The 18,909-nt window shown below is 45.5% G+C and overlaps 2 protein-coding genes across 2 annotated transcripts in view; one reads left to right on the top strand and one right to left on the bottom strand.

The window, feature by feature from the left end:
- Positions 1–24: 24 nt before the first annotated feature.
- On the bottom strand, positions 25–4,418 carry RXFP3 (relaxin/insulin like family peptide receptor 3). Its single transcript, XM_017811121.1, has one exon. The coding sequence runs from the start codon at positions 4,407–4,409 to the stop codon at positions 3,072–3,074; it is 1,338 nt and encodes a 445-aa protein (XP_017666610.1). The 5' UTR covers positions 4,410–4,418; the 3' UTR covers positions 25–3,071.
- Positions 4,419–11,569: 7,151 nt separating this feature from the next.
- The window catches only part of ADAMTS12 (ADAM metallopeptidase with thrombospondin type 1 motif 12), a 140,711-nt gene continuing 133,371 nt past the window's right edge, over positions 11,570–18,909 (top strand). Inside the window, exons 1-3 of the mRNA XM_017811085.1 lie at positions 11,570–11,577; positions 12,506–13,530; positions 17,985–18,346. Coding sequence (XP_017666574.1) covers positions 11,570–11,577; positions 12,506–13,530; positions 17,985–18,346 — 1,395 coding nt within the window. The remainder of the gene's footprint in view (positions 11,578–12,505; positions 13,531–17,984; positions 18,347–18,909) is intronic.

The following is an 18,909-nucleotide window of genomic DNA, read 5'->3' as shown; positions in this document are numbered from 1 at the left end:
TAGAGAATAAATTCCCAGCAAGTTAAGCAAGAAATTATGCTGTTCAAAAGCAAACAGTAAGAATAGCATCTGGCTGTGAGATTCCTTCTGTCTTCTTAATTTAGATACTTTCTCCTGGCCTATAGAGACACATTATATGTCTCTGAATTCTGGACTTAAGAGTTCCTGGTATCCTTTTCTTATCCAACTGTGCAGCTTTCTTCATCTGCAGCACAGACGTTAGAGCCTTCTCCCAGAACACGTGAGACCCAAATGAATTTTTTGCAAATTCTTCAACTCACTAGGATGCTATACCTGCGGAAAGGCCTCAAACACTTGCACAACATACTGAAACTTTAATTGGACCAGGACCTAGCAGCAAGGTAAGCATTGTTCTTGGAAAGCAGAGACCTAAAATCCAGACCTGGATCCAATTTCTCTTCTGTGCTTACAGTGAAAAAATATCTAGACAATTCCTCTTTGGAGGTTACACCCTAACCACTATGCTGCAAGTAGCGTTTGAGGGCTTGCTTTCCTCTTCTGATCCAGCAACAGTGAGCAAGTCATACAAACAGGAAACTGTTTCAAGCCAGAGAGTTTGAGCACATTCACAAAGTAGCCCAGAGGTTCAGTCATTCCCCTGGGATGTGAAAGAGGGGAAGCTTGATCTCTCAGCCTGCGGGTGAGAGCTATGCCCCCTAATTAAGCATTTCAAACAGGCAGAGGAAAGAGCATAATCTGCACACACATTGAAGGTGGGACCGAAGAAGCACATCTAGACAAAGACTCAAAGGGATGGAGGGAATGAGTTAAGTTTACAGCCTCTGCTGACTTAGTGTGGCCTGGCACAGAGTCTCCTGTGTCGGGATGCAGAGTTGCCTCCCTCGCAGGATATACAGTATGCCCAGTCCCAACAGAGATATCCCCATATCTGTACAAGCACAGAGATAAGTGCTACAGAATTAAACTGATTTAGGCATGCTCAGGAGCAGATTTCTAGGCACGAAAAATTTCACTAGAAAAAAGCTTTAAGTACCTATAGACTTACACTGGCAGCCAAGTCAGGATTTAGGAAGTCAGAGAGGCAGTTGTACAGTACTCAGATGCTCAAGTTCTTCTGTGGATATATCTGATTTCTTCAGAGTCTTTGCATCTGTCTAAGTATGCCCATTAGCTGGCAGCTCATTTCTGCTGTTCTTCTCCAGACACCTCGGAAATCAGTATCTTCCCAGTTAGCAAGTGCCCAAGGCTGTAGAAGTCTCTTCTGCCTTGAAAAAAAGCTTCTCCTTGCAAGTAGCAGAACCAGCTGCTTTCAGATCAAACCCAAATTTTACAACAGGAGTTACCAACATGTACAGTAAACAGAGTCTGAAAAGCATATTTGCCACTAATGTCATTGCAGTTTTCTCTGGACAGAAATAGCAAGTTTCCTCCACATCAGTACTAAAACAACCCTCTGCATAAATGCTTTTTTAGCAGAGTCAGGCAGATGTTGGAGTTAGGCTGCAAGGAAAGGGACTGGAAATAGAAAGGAGTTTTGAATATTGTATTTAAATAATCATCTCACACACAGTATAGGGAACTAATGAACTTGTGTTCTGTAAACAAAACAATAACTGTTGCATTTTTCCATATTTTAAAACAAATATTTTGACCTTTACATTTTAAATAATTTTTTCCTCGTAATTAAAAACAAAATTTTAAAAAGTAAATATATATCCTTACCATAAAAACTTTCACAGCTTAAAAATACACTGTTTCATCCCCTGGAAAGTTCATTTCAGATCAACCTCAAATTATTTGCTGGGTGTTTCTCTGGAACACAGGCTGTGTCAGGCATTGTCCCTGACATTCTCTAGGCTACAAAAGTGCTGACCTGCAGGCCCTAGGGCTGGTCAACCTAGAGGAACTGAATTGGAGTTAACTGAAACACTGGCAAGCATCAGTGCAGACCCTTAGCAGAACAAAAGCCATTGTACTTGGTTTTAACTGAACCCAGAAGTATCCCAGAGCAAGTGATGTGAAGTGTCTAAGATTGTTTCTTTTTCCCCTGTTTTTTTTTTTAATTATTATTTTATTTACAGTTGTGCTGGTTTCCTGAAGTGAAATACAAACTGTCTGAAGTGCAGCAAGAATAAAGCCTGCAGCTTCAGCACCCTGGGAAAGATGCTGCCTTGCTCCACATGGTCTCGGGCAGTGAGGTTTTCCCCCCGGCAGCCTGGAGAGAGTATGGGGAACACAATGTCAGGCGGCTCACATCCTCCCCTCCAAACCCAGGCAAAGCAACACCTCCCCATCAAGATTCCAGTTCTGTCCTTGGGTTTCTCCTTGGCTGTCTGGGTTGCTCTATATCCTGGTAGCAGCTGAGGGGATGGGGGTAGCTAGAAAAACATATCCTGCACAGATCTGGAGGGGAGCACAGTGCCCCTTGTCCCCTCTCTTTCATATGTCTCTAAAAGAGGAGAAGGGGGCCAAGCCTGAACAATAGGAGTCTTGTACCCACTTGTCCTGGCTGTTTCCCTTAGGGCAGGTTTGAAATAGGACATAGGCTGTCTGATCCCTGTGCCAGCACTGGAGCCCAGGGAGCAGCAACCACAGTCAGGCTGGCACCTTTTACAATGTCCTGCAGCAGTGAGAAAGGAGCTCAGCTCCCTCTCCCTGCCACAGACAAACAGGGTGGGAGAGCTGCTGGCCTCTTGCTGCTTACAGCTCCAAGCTGGGGGGACACAGTCAAGGCCTCCCAGCCTCACTCCACCCCACCCAGCCACTCTCCTTCCTATGGTACTTAGTACATTCTGCATCCTCCCTAGCTGGAGTCCCACCACCCTCCCCAGTTCCTGTGACCCAGAACAAGCACTAAAAGGCATCTCCTAGAGACACCCCACCTCTGCCTCCTCCTACTCCTGTTCTCCAGCTCGGGGGGTATTTTTATCAAGCATCCAAGGGCAGACACAACTGCAAAAGAGCATCTCTCACACAGAAGTCCTCCTTTACCCATTCCTCCTCCCCTTGTCCCTGGCAGGCATTCAATATCCCAGGGCCACACCTTGCACAGAGCCCACAGTCCCACCCGCCAGAGCCCCCTGCCCGTCTCAGCAGCGATGCTCCATGGAGCTGGCAGGCAGCAGGTCACAGCGGCTGCTGTACATCACCACCCCGGGCGGGTAATAAGCCACCTCCGGCTGGATGGCGGCAGCAGGAGAAGCAGCAGTGACAGGGTGGACAGGCACCAAGGCATGCAGAGCCTGCTCCTCCTTCTCAGGCTTGGTGGTGTCAGTGAAAGGGCGCATGGTGGTGAGGGAAGGTGAGGTGATCCTCCAGAGGAGGCTTTTCAGTGCCTTGCGAAACTCCCTGCGCATGAGGCAGTAGAGGATGGGATTGAGGCAGCTGTTTGAGTGTGCCAGGCACACGCTGATGGGAAAGAGGTACACTTGGGAGAGGAAATACTCATTGCTGAAGTGCACCACGTTGAGTTTGATGAGTATCCCCCATGTTGTAAGTGCTTGATTAGGCAGCCAGCACAAGAAAAAAGACAATACCACGATGGACACTGACCGAGTCACTTTGGAGCGGCGCCTGGTGCTGGGACCGCTGCAAGTGCTGCCAACGTGCTTGTCAGTGATGAAGCGCACCAGGAGCAAGTAGCAGAGACTAATGATGACCAGCGGCACCACAAAGCCCAGCAACACCTTCTGGATGTGGTACAGACCCAGCCAGAATTGGCCATTGCTGCCTCGGCCTTCTGGGAACTTGACAAGGCAGAGAACATCATCAAAGACAGTGGCAGTGGTGGAAAAAATGGCATGGGGCAGGGAAGCCAGGACAGCTGACAGCCAGATAAGTGCACAAAGCCACTTGGCAGAGCAACAGCCACTCAGGGGGTCTCCTCGACGCTGATTCTTCAAGGCTGAAGCCACAGAGCGGTATCGAGCCACACTCATGGCAGTGAGAAAGAATACACTGGCATACATATTCATGGCTGTCACATATGAGACAATCTTACACATTGCCTTGCCGAAGAGCCAGTTGAAGTCCAGCGCGTTCTCCACTGCCCAGAATGGCAAGGTCAGCACAAACTGGAAGTCAGTCACTGCCAGGCTGGTCACAAAGAGGTTGATGGAGGATTTTCTCCAGCCTTGTTTGCTTTTCATCAGGTAGAGCACCAGTAGGTTGCCCACCAGCCCCAGGGCGCACACTACGGAGTACACCAGCGAGATGACAATCCTCACCACGTCAGAGCTGTCCCCCTGCATCCCGTCAGCTCGCTCCAGGTTGATGTTCTTTAACAACTGCAGGAAGGACATGTTGCTCCTGTTGTCCATCTGAACGCCCTCCAGGAAACCCAGCGGCGCGTCCCAGGACTCCTGGTCCGCTCCTTCCTTCATGCCAGCGGCCGGCGAGCAGGCACCGCGTTCGCAGGGCTCACCCATCCCATGCTAGGGTGGAGGACGGGTCCGCAGGAGCTTTTTTTCCCAGAAGCAGACCGGCAGCAGCAGTGGGGACAGGGCACGGGTTGTTCCCGGCTGGATGGACGGCACAGCTGTTCCTGGCTGGGTAGGTGGCTGGCTGGCTGGCTGGCTGGCTGGCTGGCTGGCTGGCTGGCTGGCTGGCTGGCTGGCACGGCTGTTCCCGGCTGGAAGGACGGCACTGCTGGCACCGCTCCCGCGCCGCGCTTATATCCGCGCTGGCACGGCCGGGGCATGCGCGGTGGGCGTGGAGCTCTCCCGGGTGCTGAGCGCGGCTCCCGCGCTCCCGGACTCCCCTATCCCTGTGGCTGCTCCCCACGGATCGCCCCCGTCCCGTCCCGCCTACCTGAGCGGAAAGGCGCCTGTGAACCAGCCGGGCGGCGCGTTCCCGCGGGCTGAGCTCGGCAAGCGCCCGGCCAGAGGCGATTCCCCCTCCCCTCGATGTGATACCCCCGATGTACGCCCCGCGGGCCACCTCCCACAGAAACCCCCCGCCTCCCGTCCCCCGCGCGGGATCAAGTGCTGGGGGCGAGTCGCAGCTCCGCCGAGCCGCAGGGTGAGCACGAAACAAGCTGAGCTCTCACGCCTGAGAAACCTCGGCACTAAGACGGGACGCGGTTCGCCGTCCCCAAAATGACCACGTTCCGGACAGCGGCTGACAAAAGCTTCTCCTGCTTTTGGGACGTCGGGAGACGGTGGCTCTCCCTAGTTTTAAAACGAACCGCACGTACAACGAAGCTGTAAGTCCGGCTGGTGGTGGCACGCAGTGCTTGGGCAAAAGGAAGAGCGGGAGCAGCCGGTTCCCCGGGAGGGAGGTGGAGGGGCGGCCGCGGGATCCTTCCCGCAGGGGGCTCCGTCGCGCCGGGAAGCGGCGGCAGCCGGCCCCGGCCCCATCCCTGCCGTGCTTGGGGCCCGAAACTCACTTCCCCACCAAGTCTGCAGCAGAAAGATAAAGCAACCGATGGGAATAAGGAACGGAGGTTTTCCTTCTCCCCTCCTGCTTTTAAATAAACCAAGATAACTGCGCATTTTGAAAACCAAATAGATTCTAAATATATCTAAATAAAGCACTGTGAATCAGCCATCAGGGGAAGATTAACGGAACATTTAACAAGTAAATTATTTCTCCATTGATTTATCTCACTGAACTTCCTGCACACATTGTTGTATGCGCCATTTGTTGCCAGCAGTCCACTCATCACTTTGGTTTATATCTACAGAAACCCTGTAAAAGTATCAGCCAGATCGTGGTATGGGAGTTTTAAAGGGGAACAAGAGTAATTAGGAAGTTTTATACATCATTCATATTGCATATAATGAATATAATTCCTGAATTAGCAATGCAATGCCCTGGAAAGACTTAGACTCCAGATTACTTGCTATACTAAATATATTGGTACTGGAATGACATATTAAATTAAAAAAAAAAAACCAAACAAAAACCAACAAAACCCAAACAAACAAACAAACAAACAAAAACAACAGAGCCTTCAGAAGGCTGACTGCAGAAGCCCTTGAAAAATGGACTCCTGACATTTCTTCCTGTTGTGGTTTAACCCCAGCCAGCAACCAAGCACCACATAGATACTCACTCACTTCCCCACCAGAGGCATGGGGAAGAGAACTGGACGGATAAAAGCTAGAAAACTTGTGGGTTGAGACAAAGACAGTTTAATAGGGAAAACAGAGCAAAACAAGGAATTAATTCGCAGCTTCCCATGGGCAGGCAGGTTTTCAGCCATTTTCAGGAGAGCAGAGCTCCATCATGTGTGACAGTTACTTGGGAAGACAAACTCCATCACTCCAAAGATCACCCTCTTCCTCCTTCTTCCTGCCACTTTATTTAATGAGCATGATGTCATGTGGTCTGGAACATCCCTTTGGTCAGTTTGAGTCACCTGTCCCAGCTGTGTCTTCTCCCAGCTTCCCATGCACCTCCAACCTCCTTGCCAGTGTGGCACTGTGAAAAGCAGAAAAGGCCTTGGCTCTGTGTAAACATTGCTCTGTCATTACAAAAACATCTCAATATTATCAACCCTGTGTTAAGCACAAACCAGATATACATTCTAGCCACTGTGAAGAAAATTGACTCTACCCCAACCAAATCCAACACACTTTCTCCAAATCATGGATTTTTTCCTAGGCTCCCATACCTCTTAATCACTAACTAGGGTTGCATTGAGGTGCCATTTTCAATAGTAGGGTGTTAAGTTGCATCTCTTAGCCTGCTGAATGGCAACAGTTTCTCAAATTCTCTCATGCAGAGGAAACCATCCTTGCAGTGAAACTTGACAATCCCATCAGTTCCACCAGTGCTGCAGTCAACTGTAAAACTGTGCACGCAGAAGAGAAAGCCAAGGATCCTTCAATGGCAGCGGAACAACCATATAAACAAGCAAAGTGAAAACACTGAGTTTCAATCAGAGCTGCAACACTGCAGAGGCTCTGTAAACAGTGCTGGTGCCCGCCAGCCCCCAGCAGTGATAGCTGCCTTGGCACTAGTGTCAGCACTTATCCAAAACCAGGGTTGGTAATATATTTGCAACAAGCAAGTTCTTATTCAATTTTACCTCTCTACTTGGTCCTGCTACTATAAGCTTACAAGGAAAAAGATAATCTGGAATCGAGTCATACAGAGGCTATGATTTGTTCACTTGGTAAATCATTAGTGAGACTGACAGTGCAGAAGTGGATTTTTTCCACATTGAATTCTGCCCCCGTTCTCATCACATTGCTAGCTCCACACCCAGTTTTAAATATTTTACTGGAAAAATAGCAGCAAGCATGTCTTACATAGAATAATTTCTTCTACCATTTCTTCTGCTTGGCACATCTTGTTGATACATAACAGGGGCTAAACAGTAATAGTGATTCAGAAAGGTGATGAGGTGGGAAACAATGTCCAAAGATATATTGCTTTTTCTCTTTGTCACCAGAGAAAGCCACAAAGTGTGAACTGAGGTATCTCACAGGAACACACTGGTAGTGAACTTTGAACTCAGGGCAGTAAGTGTGAAATATTTACCCAAGGGTTTTGCTCATATTTTGAACACCAGCAAAATTCCTTTTTAGCCTTGGGTGGACTGTACTTTTCTTTTGTCATTCTTCATCTTAGAGAAGTTTTAGAGGCAGGTAAGGAAACTTGCTACACCTAGATAAATAATAAAAGAAATATTTGCTGAATAATTTAACACACTGTCAGAACACTTCCATGGCTGGAAAAATGTTAAAAAAGCCATCCGCTACTTTCAAAAAGTATTGCCAAATTCAGCAAATATAATACCCAAGGGTCATTGTTCTGGAAAATATTGTCTTCTGTTTGTTCCCTATTCATTTCACCAATGCTGCCAAAGGCTTGTTGCTAATACGTAACTTTTCAGAGCCTTCTTTTTATCAAAGGGACAGTGGAACTGGTGTAACTGACTCAAACTTTATGAAAACTGAAATAAACTTGATAGGCATAGGCTTTTGTGATGTATTCTGGTGATAATCGTGAAAAAATGGCTGATTTGTTTGTTTTGGAGATCTCAAACAGATCCTGCAGGGTTTTGTAAGAGGCTTTTTGGCGTCTATGTAGTATTATGCTAAAATAATCCATAGGACTGAGGTTGCTAGATTGCCTGCAGACAGGATCCATCAGTACAGCAAACTTAAGAAGCTTTCACCAGTTCAGACCACCAACAGCCCATTGATTCTGACTATACTGTATCACAGATAAAAGTGTCCCTGCAGGTGTTTCTCAAATAGCATTTAAAAATGTTTCAGATAAACATGCAAAAAAACTTTCAACATTTGCTGAAAATTATAATTTTCCTACAATTCACCCTAAAGAATTCCTGCAATTTTTCACTACTTTTACAGACCTCGTACACAAACAAAAGATTTACTATGATTACAACAGTGACTGAACCAACTGTACGCTCTTCTGAAATGTTTTGGCAAGGGAGATGGGGTTCTGTTTTCAAAATGAAAGTAATTTTTGTAGCTTAAAACAAATTATTGAAATGTTGAATATATCAACACAGAAACATGGGACTATTTCTTGGAGTCTTTTTATAGCAATAAGAGAAGTTTAATTTTTTTTCCTATTGAATGCTGAAGGAAAATGTAGTAATAGTAAAGCTCTTGAACAGATTTCATTAAAAAGAGTAATATATGTAACTTTAATGGGTTTTACATTATTCTCAAATGTTGCATTCTTGCAATTGTGTTCCGTTTATTAATAATTCTTTTTGTGGCATTTTCTTCTCATTAAAACAAAATTCTGGAGGAGGAGAAGGAAACAGGAAAAGGAAATTTCATATTTCTTTTTTTTCTCAGTTCCAATTTCTGGAAAGCATATGGTCTCCCTTTGGCTTTTTATGAGCTCAGGGCTACAATCTCATGCTTTTGACTAAATTCAGACAATAACTGTTACAGTTTTGAACTGCATTTTACAACTCTACTTTCTCCATTCTGAGAGTGCAGGTTTGGTGTGACTTAGTATATATCCACCATGGGAAGATTTTCATGGCAGTTCTTTTCTTAAAAATGTAGTAGGAAATGTATAGAGGTTTTCATTACAAAATCTCAGTTAGATAACAAAATGATCACACAGTGCTTTATGGTATGCTTCATGGACCATAGACATATCCTCAAGAAAGTATTATTTGGACACAGAAGTAAATTTTAATTCAAGAAATCTCCAAATCACTTTAATCATGTTCATCTCCTCCCATCATTGGTTTTCTAGACAGACCACTGAGAATATATTTTTCTGGCACTAATTTTAATACAAAGCTAATTTCAATGTGTCCTGTTGCTCCAGAAATACGTTTTTAAATGTTAATATGGATAGTATGACGAATGAATTTTAAATTCACATAGACTAAGTAAAAAATTATAATTCTGTGAATTAGCTTATCAATTAAAAATTACAACCAGTGTTTGAAGACTGATCAGGAATTTGAGTGCGAGCATCCCAAAAACTTTCATGTCATAGAATCACTGACTACTTTAGAGTTTGCTTCATTCTGTTACTTGGATCTGCCGACAAACATACTACAAGTGGAATGTCAGCAAATATTTTTTTTTGCATGAGTAACTTACGAAATTCCCAAAATCTTTATAATGAATTGGAAGTTGAGGGATCCAGCAATCTCTAGTTCAATTACCAATAGTTAGCTATGTTAGGAGGCTGCATCTCTAAATGAGAAAGTGGGAATAAGAATAAAAAAAAGAAAAGGTACTTACAAACTTCCATCTAAATCTGCCTGAGAACAATAGATCAATGGATGCAACAATAATTACCCAGCACACTCCACAGAGTCTTTGGGATTCAGACTAATTCTCTTTCAATTCGCATCTCTACCAATACTCAATACCTTTAACATGGCCCACCACGTCAGGTGTGACTCATCTTCTTAACACTTCTAGTCCAAGCAAACTGTTAAGCTGCCTGTATAGTTAACAGATAATCAGGTCTGGACAGTGTTTCACCTTGCATGTGACAGAAAGGGATGTGTCATCCTCCAGAGGTATCTTCTCTTCCTGCTGATCGGAGGAGCAGGCAAGCAAGTGTGTACTAGATAACTTCTAGGAGACTCTCATTCCTAGTAAAGCATATTTCCTGACTGTCTTCAGTGGGCTTCATTTTGTAGCAATTCCTCTATGTGAAATCATACAATTTGTGTTTCAGTTCCTCGCTGCTCACAACCTCAGTTTTTCTGTTTCTCTATACATTTCTACATACATATAAATTGCTACACACACATTTATTTTACTGCTGCTTTGGAAGTCTACTTAAATTTAAAAGAATCCAGATATTGTGTCTGGTTTGCCAATCCAGGCTTGACTGTGTCTCTTGATTGTGACCTTTCAATAAATGTATAGGTTTTTCTGTGTGGAGATGCAGTTACTGTACTGCAATAACTTTGCTGCCAAAAGAACATAGCTGATATAGTGCTGTATTTTTTTCTTTTTACAATTGAGGTTGAGTTGGCAAAAAAAATTTCAAATACTTTCAAAAAAGGTGCCAAAACCTCTGGTAATGCCTCTTTGGAACAGGAAACTGCTGGGAAGAGACAGTGCCATAAATTCCGTTCACTTAAATAGCTGGCCTCAGTATGTACTCACAGCAGGAAAGTGCTTTCTACTTGTGCCATTTCTTCACATTTTGACTGAATGTATGTCCTGGTTTTAGCAGGGGTAGAGATAGTTTTCCTCTTAGTAGCTGGTAAAGTGCTGTGTTTTGGACACTGTGACTGTGCCAGCTACAGGCACAACATCCCTTAAGTAGGAACTCTACTGTCCCCCAGGGTATTTTCTGATACTACACCCAGTGAATCATTTCTTCTGTGTACGTACATGCTGGCACAAAGCCCAGGGAGTTATAGATGTTTTAGGCCAGATTCTCACAGTACTCTTTCTCCACTCCATATGACTTTTGCATCTCCGTTTTTTTGTCCTTAAAGCAAACAAACAAGCAAACCAACCAAACAGAAAACCCCCAGATTCCTACAACCTCTCTTGAGTTCCTAAAGCTTTTAGTTCTCCATCATTTCCAGGGTTGGAGAGAATTATAGGTAAAAGAAATTAACTTTTCCTGATGAGGAAGAATCCAAGATGGAACCTTTCATGAAATACTGTTGCCTCATGTCAGACTCAATGAACACCTACCCAAAAAGATTACTGGAAACTGAAGCAAATAGTTAAATGTCTCTCATGGAAGGACTATTTTTCTGATTGCCTTCAAGAAATACGTTAACCCAATACTTTGTAAATATATGGCCATCCCTTGGACAGTCACCCCTTCTTTCCAATGCTCCTAGCCTATTCTCCTTGTTTTATAGTCTTTTTCCTTTTTATTCCATTTACTGTAGATACTTCCTTATTCACCAATTTAATTATTTTAAACTGTTCATGGCAAATTGTGTAACTCGTTCTTTGCAACAATTGTCAAGTGTTTTTTAAATGTTAAATATTATGTATATATAATATCAGTTTCAGGTCACACTTAGGTTTAAATTAGTCTCGGGGAAGTACTGAGAAAGAGCTAATCAGGTATAATACCCAATCTCACAAAACAGTTTAGTGCCCACTATCTGAATAAACTAAGAATCCTGATGGCAAGCACACCAGGAAACATGTCGCTGTAAGAGATAATGTTATTGATATGCAGAATATATGGACAGGTATATTAAATACCTTGCAATGAACAAATCTTCTCTTGGCAAGAGCTGTCTGGTATCTTTTGCGTGGTCTGTGTCCTTCCATTAGCTAGAAGAGAGCACATGATGACTCCTAAATCAAGTATCACTCTTTTACAAATATTCTCTCTTTCCAGAGTTATCTTATCTCAGTCCTGGGGGAAGGCACATTTCTACCAGATTTAGAAACCTTTGGAACTTTAACTCTTTTTTGCATTTTTTCTGCTTTGGAGTCTGGGTTTCACAGTTCTCACAGATAAGGCAGTTGAACTGCAGCAGCCATTCACCTTGGGGAAAGTCTGAGCAGAGAAACAGGCACAAATAAGCATAGTTTGCCACAAAACTATACAAGAAACCCATGGTGAAGTCACCTTTGGGCGGGAGGCTTTTGAAGTAGATGTGGAATTCAGCCCAAGCTGTAAGCATGGGACAGTACTGAAGTGGGCACCCATCTGTGGAGCATCAGCAGGCCATGTCAGGGGATCTTTGGCAGAGAGAACATGGCATGCACTTAAAAACGTAGGTGCCAAGGCCGTTAGGAACTTTCCTTATGGAGGGAGAACATTCAGAAGTAATCTCAATGCGACAGCTAAAACACGCAACGGCCTCGACACCCTGAGGAGTCTTAGGTTGCATCAGGGGAAGTTTGCGTTGGACATTGGGAAGAACAGTTTCACAAAAAGGTGATTAGACATTGGAATGGGCTGCCCAGGGAGGCAGTGGAGTCGCTGCCCCTGGAGGTGTTTAAGTTAAAACTGGACGTGGCACTTGGTGCCATGGTCTTGTTGACAAGGTGGTGTTCTGTCACAGGTTGGACTCGATGATCTCAGAGGTCTCTTCCAACCTAATTGACTCTGTGATTCTGTGAGGCAGTCTGAAGGCTGGGCTTTGGCTGCCGAACCCCGAGGGACCGTGGGTTCCGGGCGCCTCAGGCGGGGCGAGACCCGCGCCGTCCCTTCCCGCTGCAGCGGAACGTGGTGGAAAACGCTTTAAACTCCCAAGTGCTTCGAGCACTTTCTCCAGCGGCCGGGGGAACCTCTGCCAGGGCGGGTGCGGGGGCTACGCCTTCCCCGCGCCCTTCAGCGGAGACCACCGGCGTGTGACCGGGGAGGGGATGCTGCCCTGTGCGGGGCGGCCCTCCCGAGAGCTGCCGGGGCGAACGCCCCACTTTGGCCGCGGTGGAGGGCGGAGGGGGGGCGGCAGCCCCTGTTGGCGGCCTCTCCTCCCCTCCCCGCCGGCCCGGCCCGGTTCGCCCCAGCGCCTTAACCCCTGCGGCTCCGAGGCGGGGGCTCTCGGGAGCGGCTCCCTCCCCACAGCCCTCCTTCCTCCGCCGGCAGAAACCAGACACCGGGACGGCCCCGCGCAGCCCTTGTGGGGAGCGGCGCCTGTGTTCGGCGGCGCCGGGAGCCGCCCCGGCCATGCCGCGGCCCCGGTAGGCGCCGGCGGGCCCCGCTCGGAGCCGCCCGCCCGCACCATGCCATGTGTCCCGCGGAGCCGGGCGGCGCGCATGGTCTCCTTCTGGCTGCTCGTCCTGCGCGCCCAAGCGCTCTGCCTGGGCAGGGCCCCGCCGGCCGGCGGCTCGCCCTTCCCCGACGGCAGGCAAGGTCAGTGCCGGCGGGTTTGGGGTGCGCGGGGGGAGCGGGTCCCGTCGCGGATGTGCTTCCAGCCTTCCCGGCGTCCAGCCGGTGGAGCCGCGGCTCCGCGGCGCTGCTCGCCTCCCCTCCTGCCCGAGCAGCGCCGTGCCGGCCCCCGGTGCTGCCCGGGCTCCCTCCCGCTGGCAGCGCTGCCCTGGGCGCCAGCCGGGACGGGCTGCTCCGCGCCCAAAGTTCTGCACCGGGGGCTCAGCGCTCTCGGCTGCGCCTTCCTGCGGCTCCTTGGGAGTCACCGAGTTCCGCTGTGTAGATGAACGTATCACGGAACCCCGCTTTTTTGCTGGTCTTCCTCGTTTAGGGGCAACTCTGTAAATGCCAGAATCGTTTTGTACTGCTAAGCTGAGAAAGTTTGCTGTCCTGATTATTTATTTATTTTTAAACAAACGCTCGCTTCTGCACTAAAGCAGCGGACGCTACAGAAGGATTGGTGTTACCGGGGTTTAACACCCACTGTGAGCTATTCACGTTCAGTGAGGGTGGTAATTGCAAGTCAGACTTTATCTGCGGGAGGGGTCTTTGAGGCCGCCCTCGCAGGTGGGTCAAGTTTTTGACCCCTTTGGTCTTGGAGGGGTGTAAGTCGGGAATTTTATCCTGTTGCCTGTTTAAGGAAAATCGGAGAAGTGGCTCCCAAGGGAGAAGAATTATGATTAGCTGGAGGACTCTGCCTGGTTGTAGAAGAAAGTGTAGGAGGAAATTTTGCTTCCTGAAAATCTTTCTGATGCAATTAACATCTGTGGTGCTGTCAGTAGGAGAGCTTGAACACAGAGCAGAAAATTTTCTCACCCCTCAGAGACTGTGGAAAGGAAAAGTGTTTAAGTAAGATGCTTGAAAAGTGAACAGTTATCCTGAAGTCAGGTCCTGCTGGATTCATTTAAAGTAAATGTCACAGTCATTACACTCCTGTGACTCTAAATGGAACAGAAGAGAGATATAGCTGTGTTAGCAGCTGTAGTAGCTGTTTAGTTGTCAGGCATTAGGAGATGAATTTAGAATTAATTTAACTTCCTAGGCATGCAAAATCTAGGCTTTTCAAATAGCATTGAGTAAAGAGGCAGTTCAAAATGTGGCTAATTGTTTTATTGTTTTTGGTTTTTTTTTCAGAGTAAGGTTTATTGCAGTGGGAAGTGTGAAGGACTAAAATTTGAATCTGGAATAGCTGAAGTGTTCTGCTCCCTCCCCATCCATAAAGAGTGTGGCAGATGGGACAGTTAAGGATGCCCTTGCTGAGTGTTGAAGGCCTTTTCCCTGCCATAGGGCTTTGGAACTTGGGATGTTTGCTGGGTACAGAGCTGTTCTTTGGCTTGCAAAGATGATTCCTCACAAGATGAGCCACACTATTTCCTATCCCAAGGAATTGTTTGAAAAGAAGCCAGATGATTTTTGGGGCAGATGTAGATGAACTACAAAGATCAAGATGAAACAATGGCAAATGATGATGTATAACATTTTAAAGGACTTTTGTCAGGAAATGTGTTATCTGTCTGAAAGTAATTGTGGTGTTCCTGTTATGTGGGACAGATTGTGTATGTTTTTGTCTTTATTCTAATTTATTCACTTTGTGTACAGCCATTCTTAATAAGGCAGTTCTCTGCCATGTGTGCTGAATTTGTATCCACAGAGGAGCAGAACAGACAGCAGTGGTTTTGAATATTATCAGATGTTTTCAATGATTCAGAATTAGGAAGGTCTGCAGGGAAGATTTCTTTGACAACTTAAACAATACTTAGACTAGTCAAACAAGCATGAGGGGCCTGAACCTTGCTTGTCCTACGTGCCCAGAGGGCCTGAGCAGTCAGCATGATTGCATGGCAAAGTACTGACTTGAGAGTGTGCTGCTCAGTGGGATGATTTGGTCTTGTTTGCAGCACAGATGCAAGCCAGCATGCTCAGGCTGCAGTTCTGGAAACACAACAAACATTATCTGGAGGTTCACCTGACCTAAATATCCTGAGCAGTGCCCACTTCACTGGCAGGACTTCCCTGGAGTAGAGAGTATACTAGGTGTCCAAGGGAGATGCTGTGACATGTCAGCCCTAAGGCTTGTCAGTGGCACTGATGTAGATTCCCTCCATTTATGTTTGCTGCTGCTAAATTTTATGGGAACCTGTGGTGTTTTAATAGAAATTCATGTTACTTTAGAAAAATTGAGACATTCAGTGTTGAAGGATGCAGCCCTTATTTTTGTGCAGTTTGGGTTGCATGTGTTTAGTTATTCTTTCTTAGAAGAGCAGAAAGGTATCACCAAAATCATACCTCTTGTCTTTGTTTTAGATTCTTCTCCAGCTCAAAAGGTCAAGCAGTGTTTTAGGCTTAATATGGAGCTCAATAAATTGTTCTGTTAATGGTAGGATTGCCTTTGCTGACTTCTACCCAACTGTCTAGACAAAACTGATAATGATTACTTGCAAAAATATCTTTAGCCTCATCCTGTTAAATTTTTTGTTGTAATAATCTTATTCCCCGTGGTCTTTTGAAAGCTTAATAATAATTCATTTCTACAGTTATATTACAGTTATTATTATTGCAGCATAATTCCCCTCTCCAGTGACTAAATGAGTATTTAAAGAGTTGGTGGAAGAAGTTGGATTTCTCTGTTTTGATAATCCTGTTGCCACTCAATTCTTCACCATTTTCTTCCATTTACTGATGATGGTGTCTAATTTGCCTTAACCTCTATACACTAATGGCTGTAGTGATGAGATAAAAACTTCCTTGTATAGTTTGAAGTCCAAAACCACAAGTCTTTGGCCTTGCATGGAGCTTAACAGTTAAGCCACAACAAATTAAGTTCAAGACATCAGGCAGAGGCAAATCACACAGTGACAGCAAATGAGTAAATTTTCCTTCAGGCATTTAATTTGATTATTTAATGAGTTGTGCTGAAAACTGCAGAAATGGGGGCCTGATCTTGCAGCATTCTCTGTTAGCCTGTCTTTGCTAGCACGATATGGGATGTGGGACTTCCCAGAAGTCTTGTAATTCAGCATCTGCCGTTAAGCTGTATTTCTGGGTGTTTTTTTATCTCTTCTACCTGCCCGCTTTTTGCTTCACTCTGGAGTGTGAGGAAGGGGAGACCTTGGTTTAGCTTCAGCTGCTAAATTTTTTGGTAGCTGGCACCTTTTGTGCTACCTAGAGGCTATATAAACTGCAGACATGAAGGTGTGGACTGAGTTTCCAGTGTTTCAGTCCCCTTATGTGGACAAGAGCAGATGTCTCTCAGAACTTGTGGTAGGCATTAGTCACCGTGTTGTCAAGACCTGTCAAGACTGTTGAGGCCTAAAAGCCCACTACTGTGGCTTGTCCTACAGAGGCTCCAGGTCACTGTAGACTGGTGGAAAGGCTTGTGTGTGAAGAAATCTGTTGTGTAAGAGAATAGTCTTGCTTCTGAAACAGAGATGCTGCAGAGAGAAGGCCAGATTTTTTGTGTAGCTTTATATATGTGCTGGGAAGCGGGGTTTTTGTGTGTTTTTTTTTAGTTTTCTTTTCAGTTGGAAGTGTTTCAGTTATGTGTCTCAAGGGTCCATGGCCTGAGGAAACACAAGCGGCCACGTGCCACTTCTCATACTGCAGTAATGAGGACAAATGAGATATGTTCCTTCCTGAAGGGGATGAATCCAGACAGCTGTCTGCTTAGGCATGATTTCTCCTCTGTTGGCTTTAAAGGTGCAGGCAGTGGAGGGAGAAGTGCCTCTAGAAGGATTGCTGAACCAGACCTAGTCTGGAAGTAGCTGGAACAGGCTAATTGCTTTGTTAAGCATCTTAATTAATGAATGAAATGTAGTCACTTCATGTATAAGTGGCTGGGACCTTGGGAATGAAGAGCAACTCTGGGGAAAGAAGAACTGGAATGCCGTGTCGTCACAACGTCTTTTCAACTAAATATGTTCAGACTGTGATTTCTTGGGCAGAATTCAAGTACGCCAGTGGAAGATCTGGCCCCTAGGTTATGAGTTCTTATGGACTGTTTTTTATGTGGATTTATGTTATTTTCTTGGGGCTTTCGAGTTTCACAGTAATTAAAAAAAAAATTGGAAACAGGTGGTGTTTGTTCTGGATCATAGAGGGGACAAGAATGCCAATAACACTCTCTTCCCTTGCTAGATCCGGGTAAGTGATAAGATGTCCAATTTTACCCTGGTTGAAACTTCTCGTACAAAAGATCATGATTACTTCATTCTCTTCAAACCCTTCTTTAAAACTCCCTCCTCTGCTGCAACAGCTGCTCAAGCTGATGCTGAGATGCTGTTACTACAAACTATCAAATCAGTTAGTGTTCTCTTTGCCTGTGTGTGTTTGTAAGGTTCTGTCTCCTACTTCAGGTCTTCAGCTTTTTGAATGTGTGAATATGACCTCTTTGATCAGAGAGCATCATGTGCTGGAGACCGAGGACAGGGAGGGTTCCCAACCCTTGTGGTGTTGGGAAGGAGCATGTGTGTAACAGTCAGTTTTTTCTGTAAATGGTGACAAATTATTTGAAAAGAAGAATGTTTAGCTTCCAGATTGAGTGTTATAATGGGATAATAGAAAGCCCAAATGAGGACTGTGTTGCATGGTAATCTGTGCACTGTCTGCCTTTGTGTCACTTGGATGTTGTGGTGAATTGCACTCACTTTTGGGTTTCCCTTTAAATTATGCGAAATCTGAACAGGCCAGTACTCACCCTAGTTTTGCTTCCTTTTTCCCCCCCCCTTTTTTCTCAGGGCAATTTGTGAAGACATTGCCAGATTACCATGTGGTTGATCCAGCAAGAGTAGATGCAAGTGGACATTTTCTTTCTTTTAATCTACACCATCACATCTCAAACACAAGGAAGAAGAGAGATCTCGGAAAAAATGAAAATGACGTATATTACAAAATTAATCATGAGGAGAAGGATCTGTTTTTTAACTTGACTGTCCACGTGGAATTTCTTTCCCATAACTACATAGTAGAAAGGAGACGTGGCAACCACACTAGTGCGAAGATTACAACTCGCTCAGGAGTTCCTTGCCACTTCCTTGGCACAGCATGGCAGCCAGGTTCCGGGAGTGGGACAGCAGCAATCAGCACTTGCAATGGCCTGGTAAGTGGTATGACCTTTACTGGGGTTCTGGGCTAATTCTGGTGTCATTACAACTCAGCTGGGGCACTAGTGTATGAATACGTCAGTTAAGAAGCTGGATGAGCCAGTGTGATACCTTACTGACATAATCAGTATAATTCTATGGATGTCATTTGGATTTTTGGAAGAGAGAATCAGGTCAAAAGTCGATGCTGAGGCCCTTTAGCATTTACTTTTAGCTAGTTTTTTTTTTTTCTTTTTGGTGGTCTGGACTGAACATCTCTGTCAGTCGTACAGCTTAAAGCCATAAGCCATATCGAGTCATTGCTTTGATTCCATTAGTAGCTGGAATACCTTTACAATGCATCTGGATATGACCTTCTGTTCCATTTCCCTCTAAAAGAAATGCAGCTCAGGTGCACTGAAACTGCTCTGTGAATCAAATCAACTGATGGTATGTTGGGAAAACTCAATGACCTACTTCAGAACTGCGCTGCAACTTCAGATACAAATGGTAGGTTAGATGTAACCTTAGCCAGAGCTTCAAATTCAAGCCTGAAGCACTGCTAGGCATCTCTCACTTC

This window comes from Lepidothrix coronata, unplaced genomic scaffold (assembly GCF_001604755.1).
Source record: "Lepidothrix coronata isolate B3197 unplaced genomic scaffold, Lepidothrix_coronata-1.0 Scaffold31, whole genome shotgun sequence".
Taxonomy (NCBI): domain Eukaryota; kingdom Metazoa; phylum Chordata; class Aves; order Passeriformes; family Pipridae; genus Lepidothrix; species Lepidothrix coronata.
This window is presented reverse-complemented; position numbering and strand designations above follow the sequence as displayed.

Bases quoted from the DNA above. Each gene is read 5' to 3' on its own strand.
- RXFP3 (XM_017811121.1), bottom strand. From the start codon at position 4,409: ATGGGTGAGCCCTGCGAACGCGGTGCCTGCTCGCCGGCCGCTGGCATG.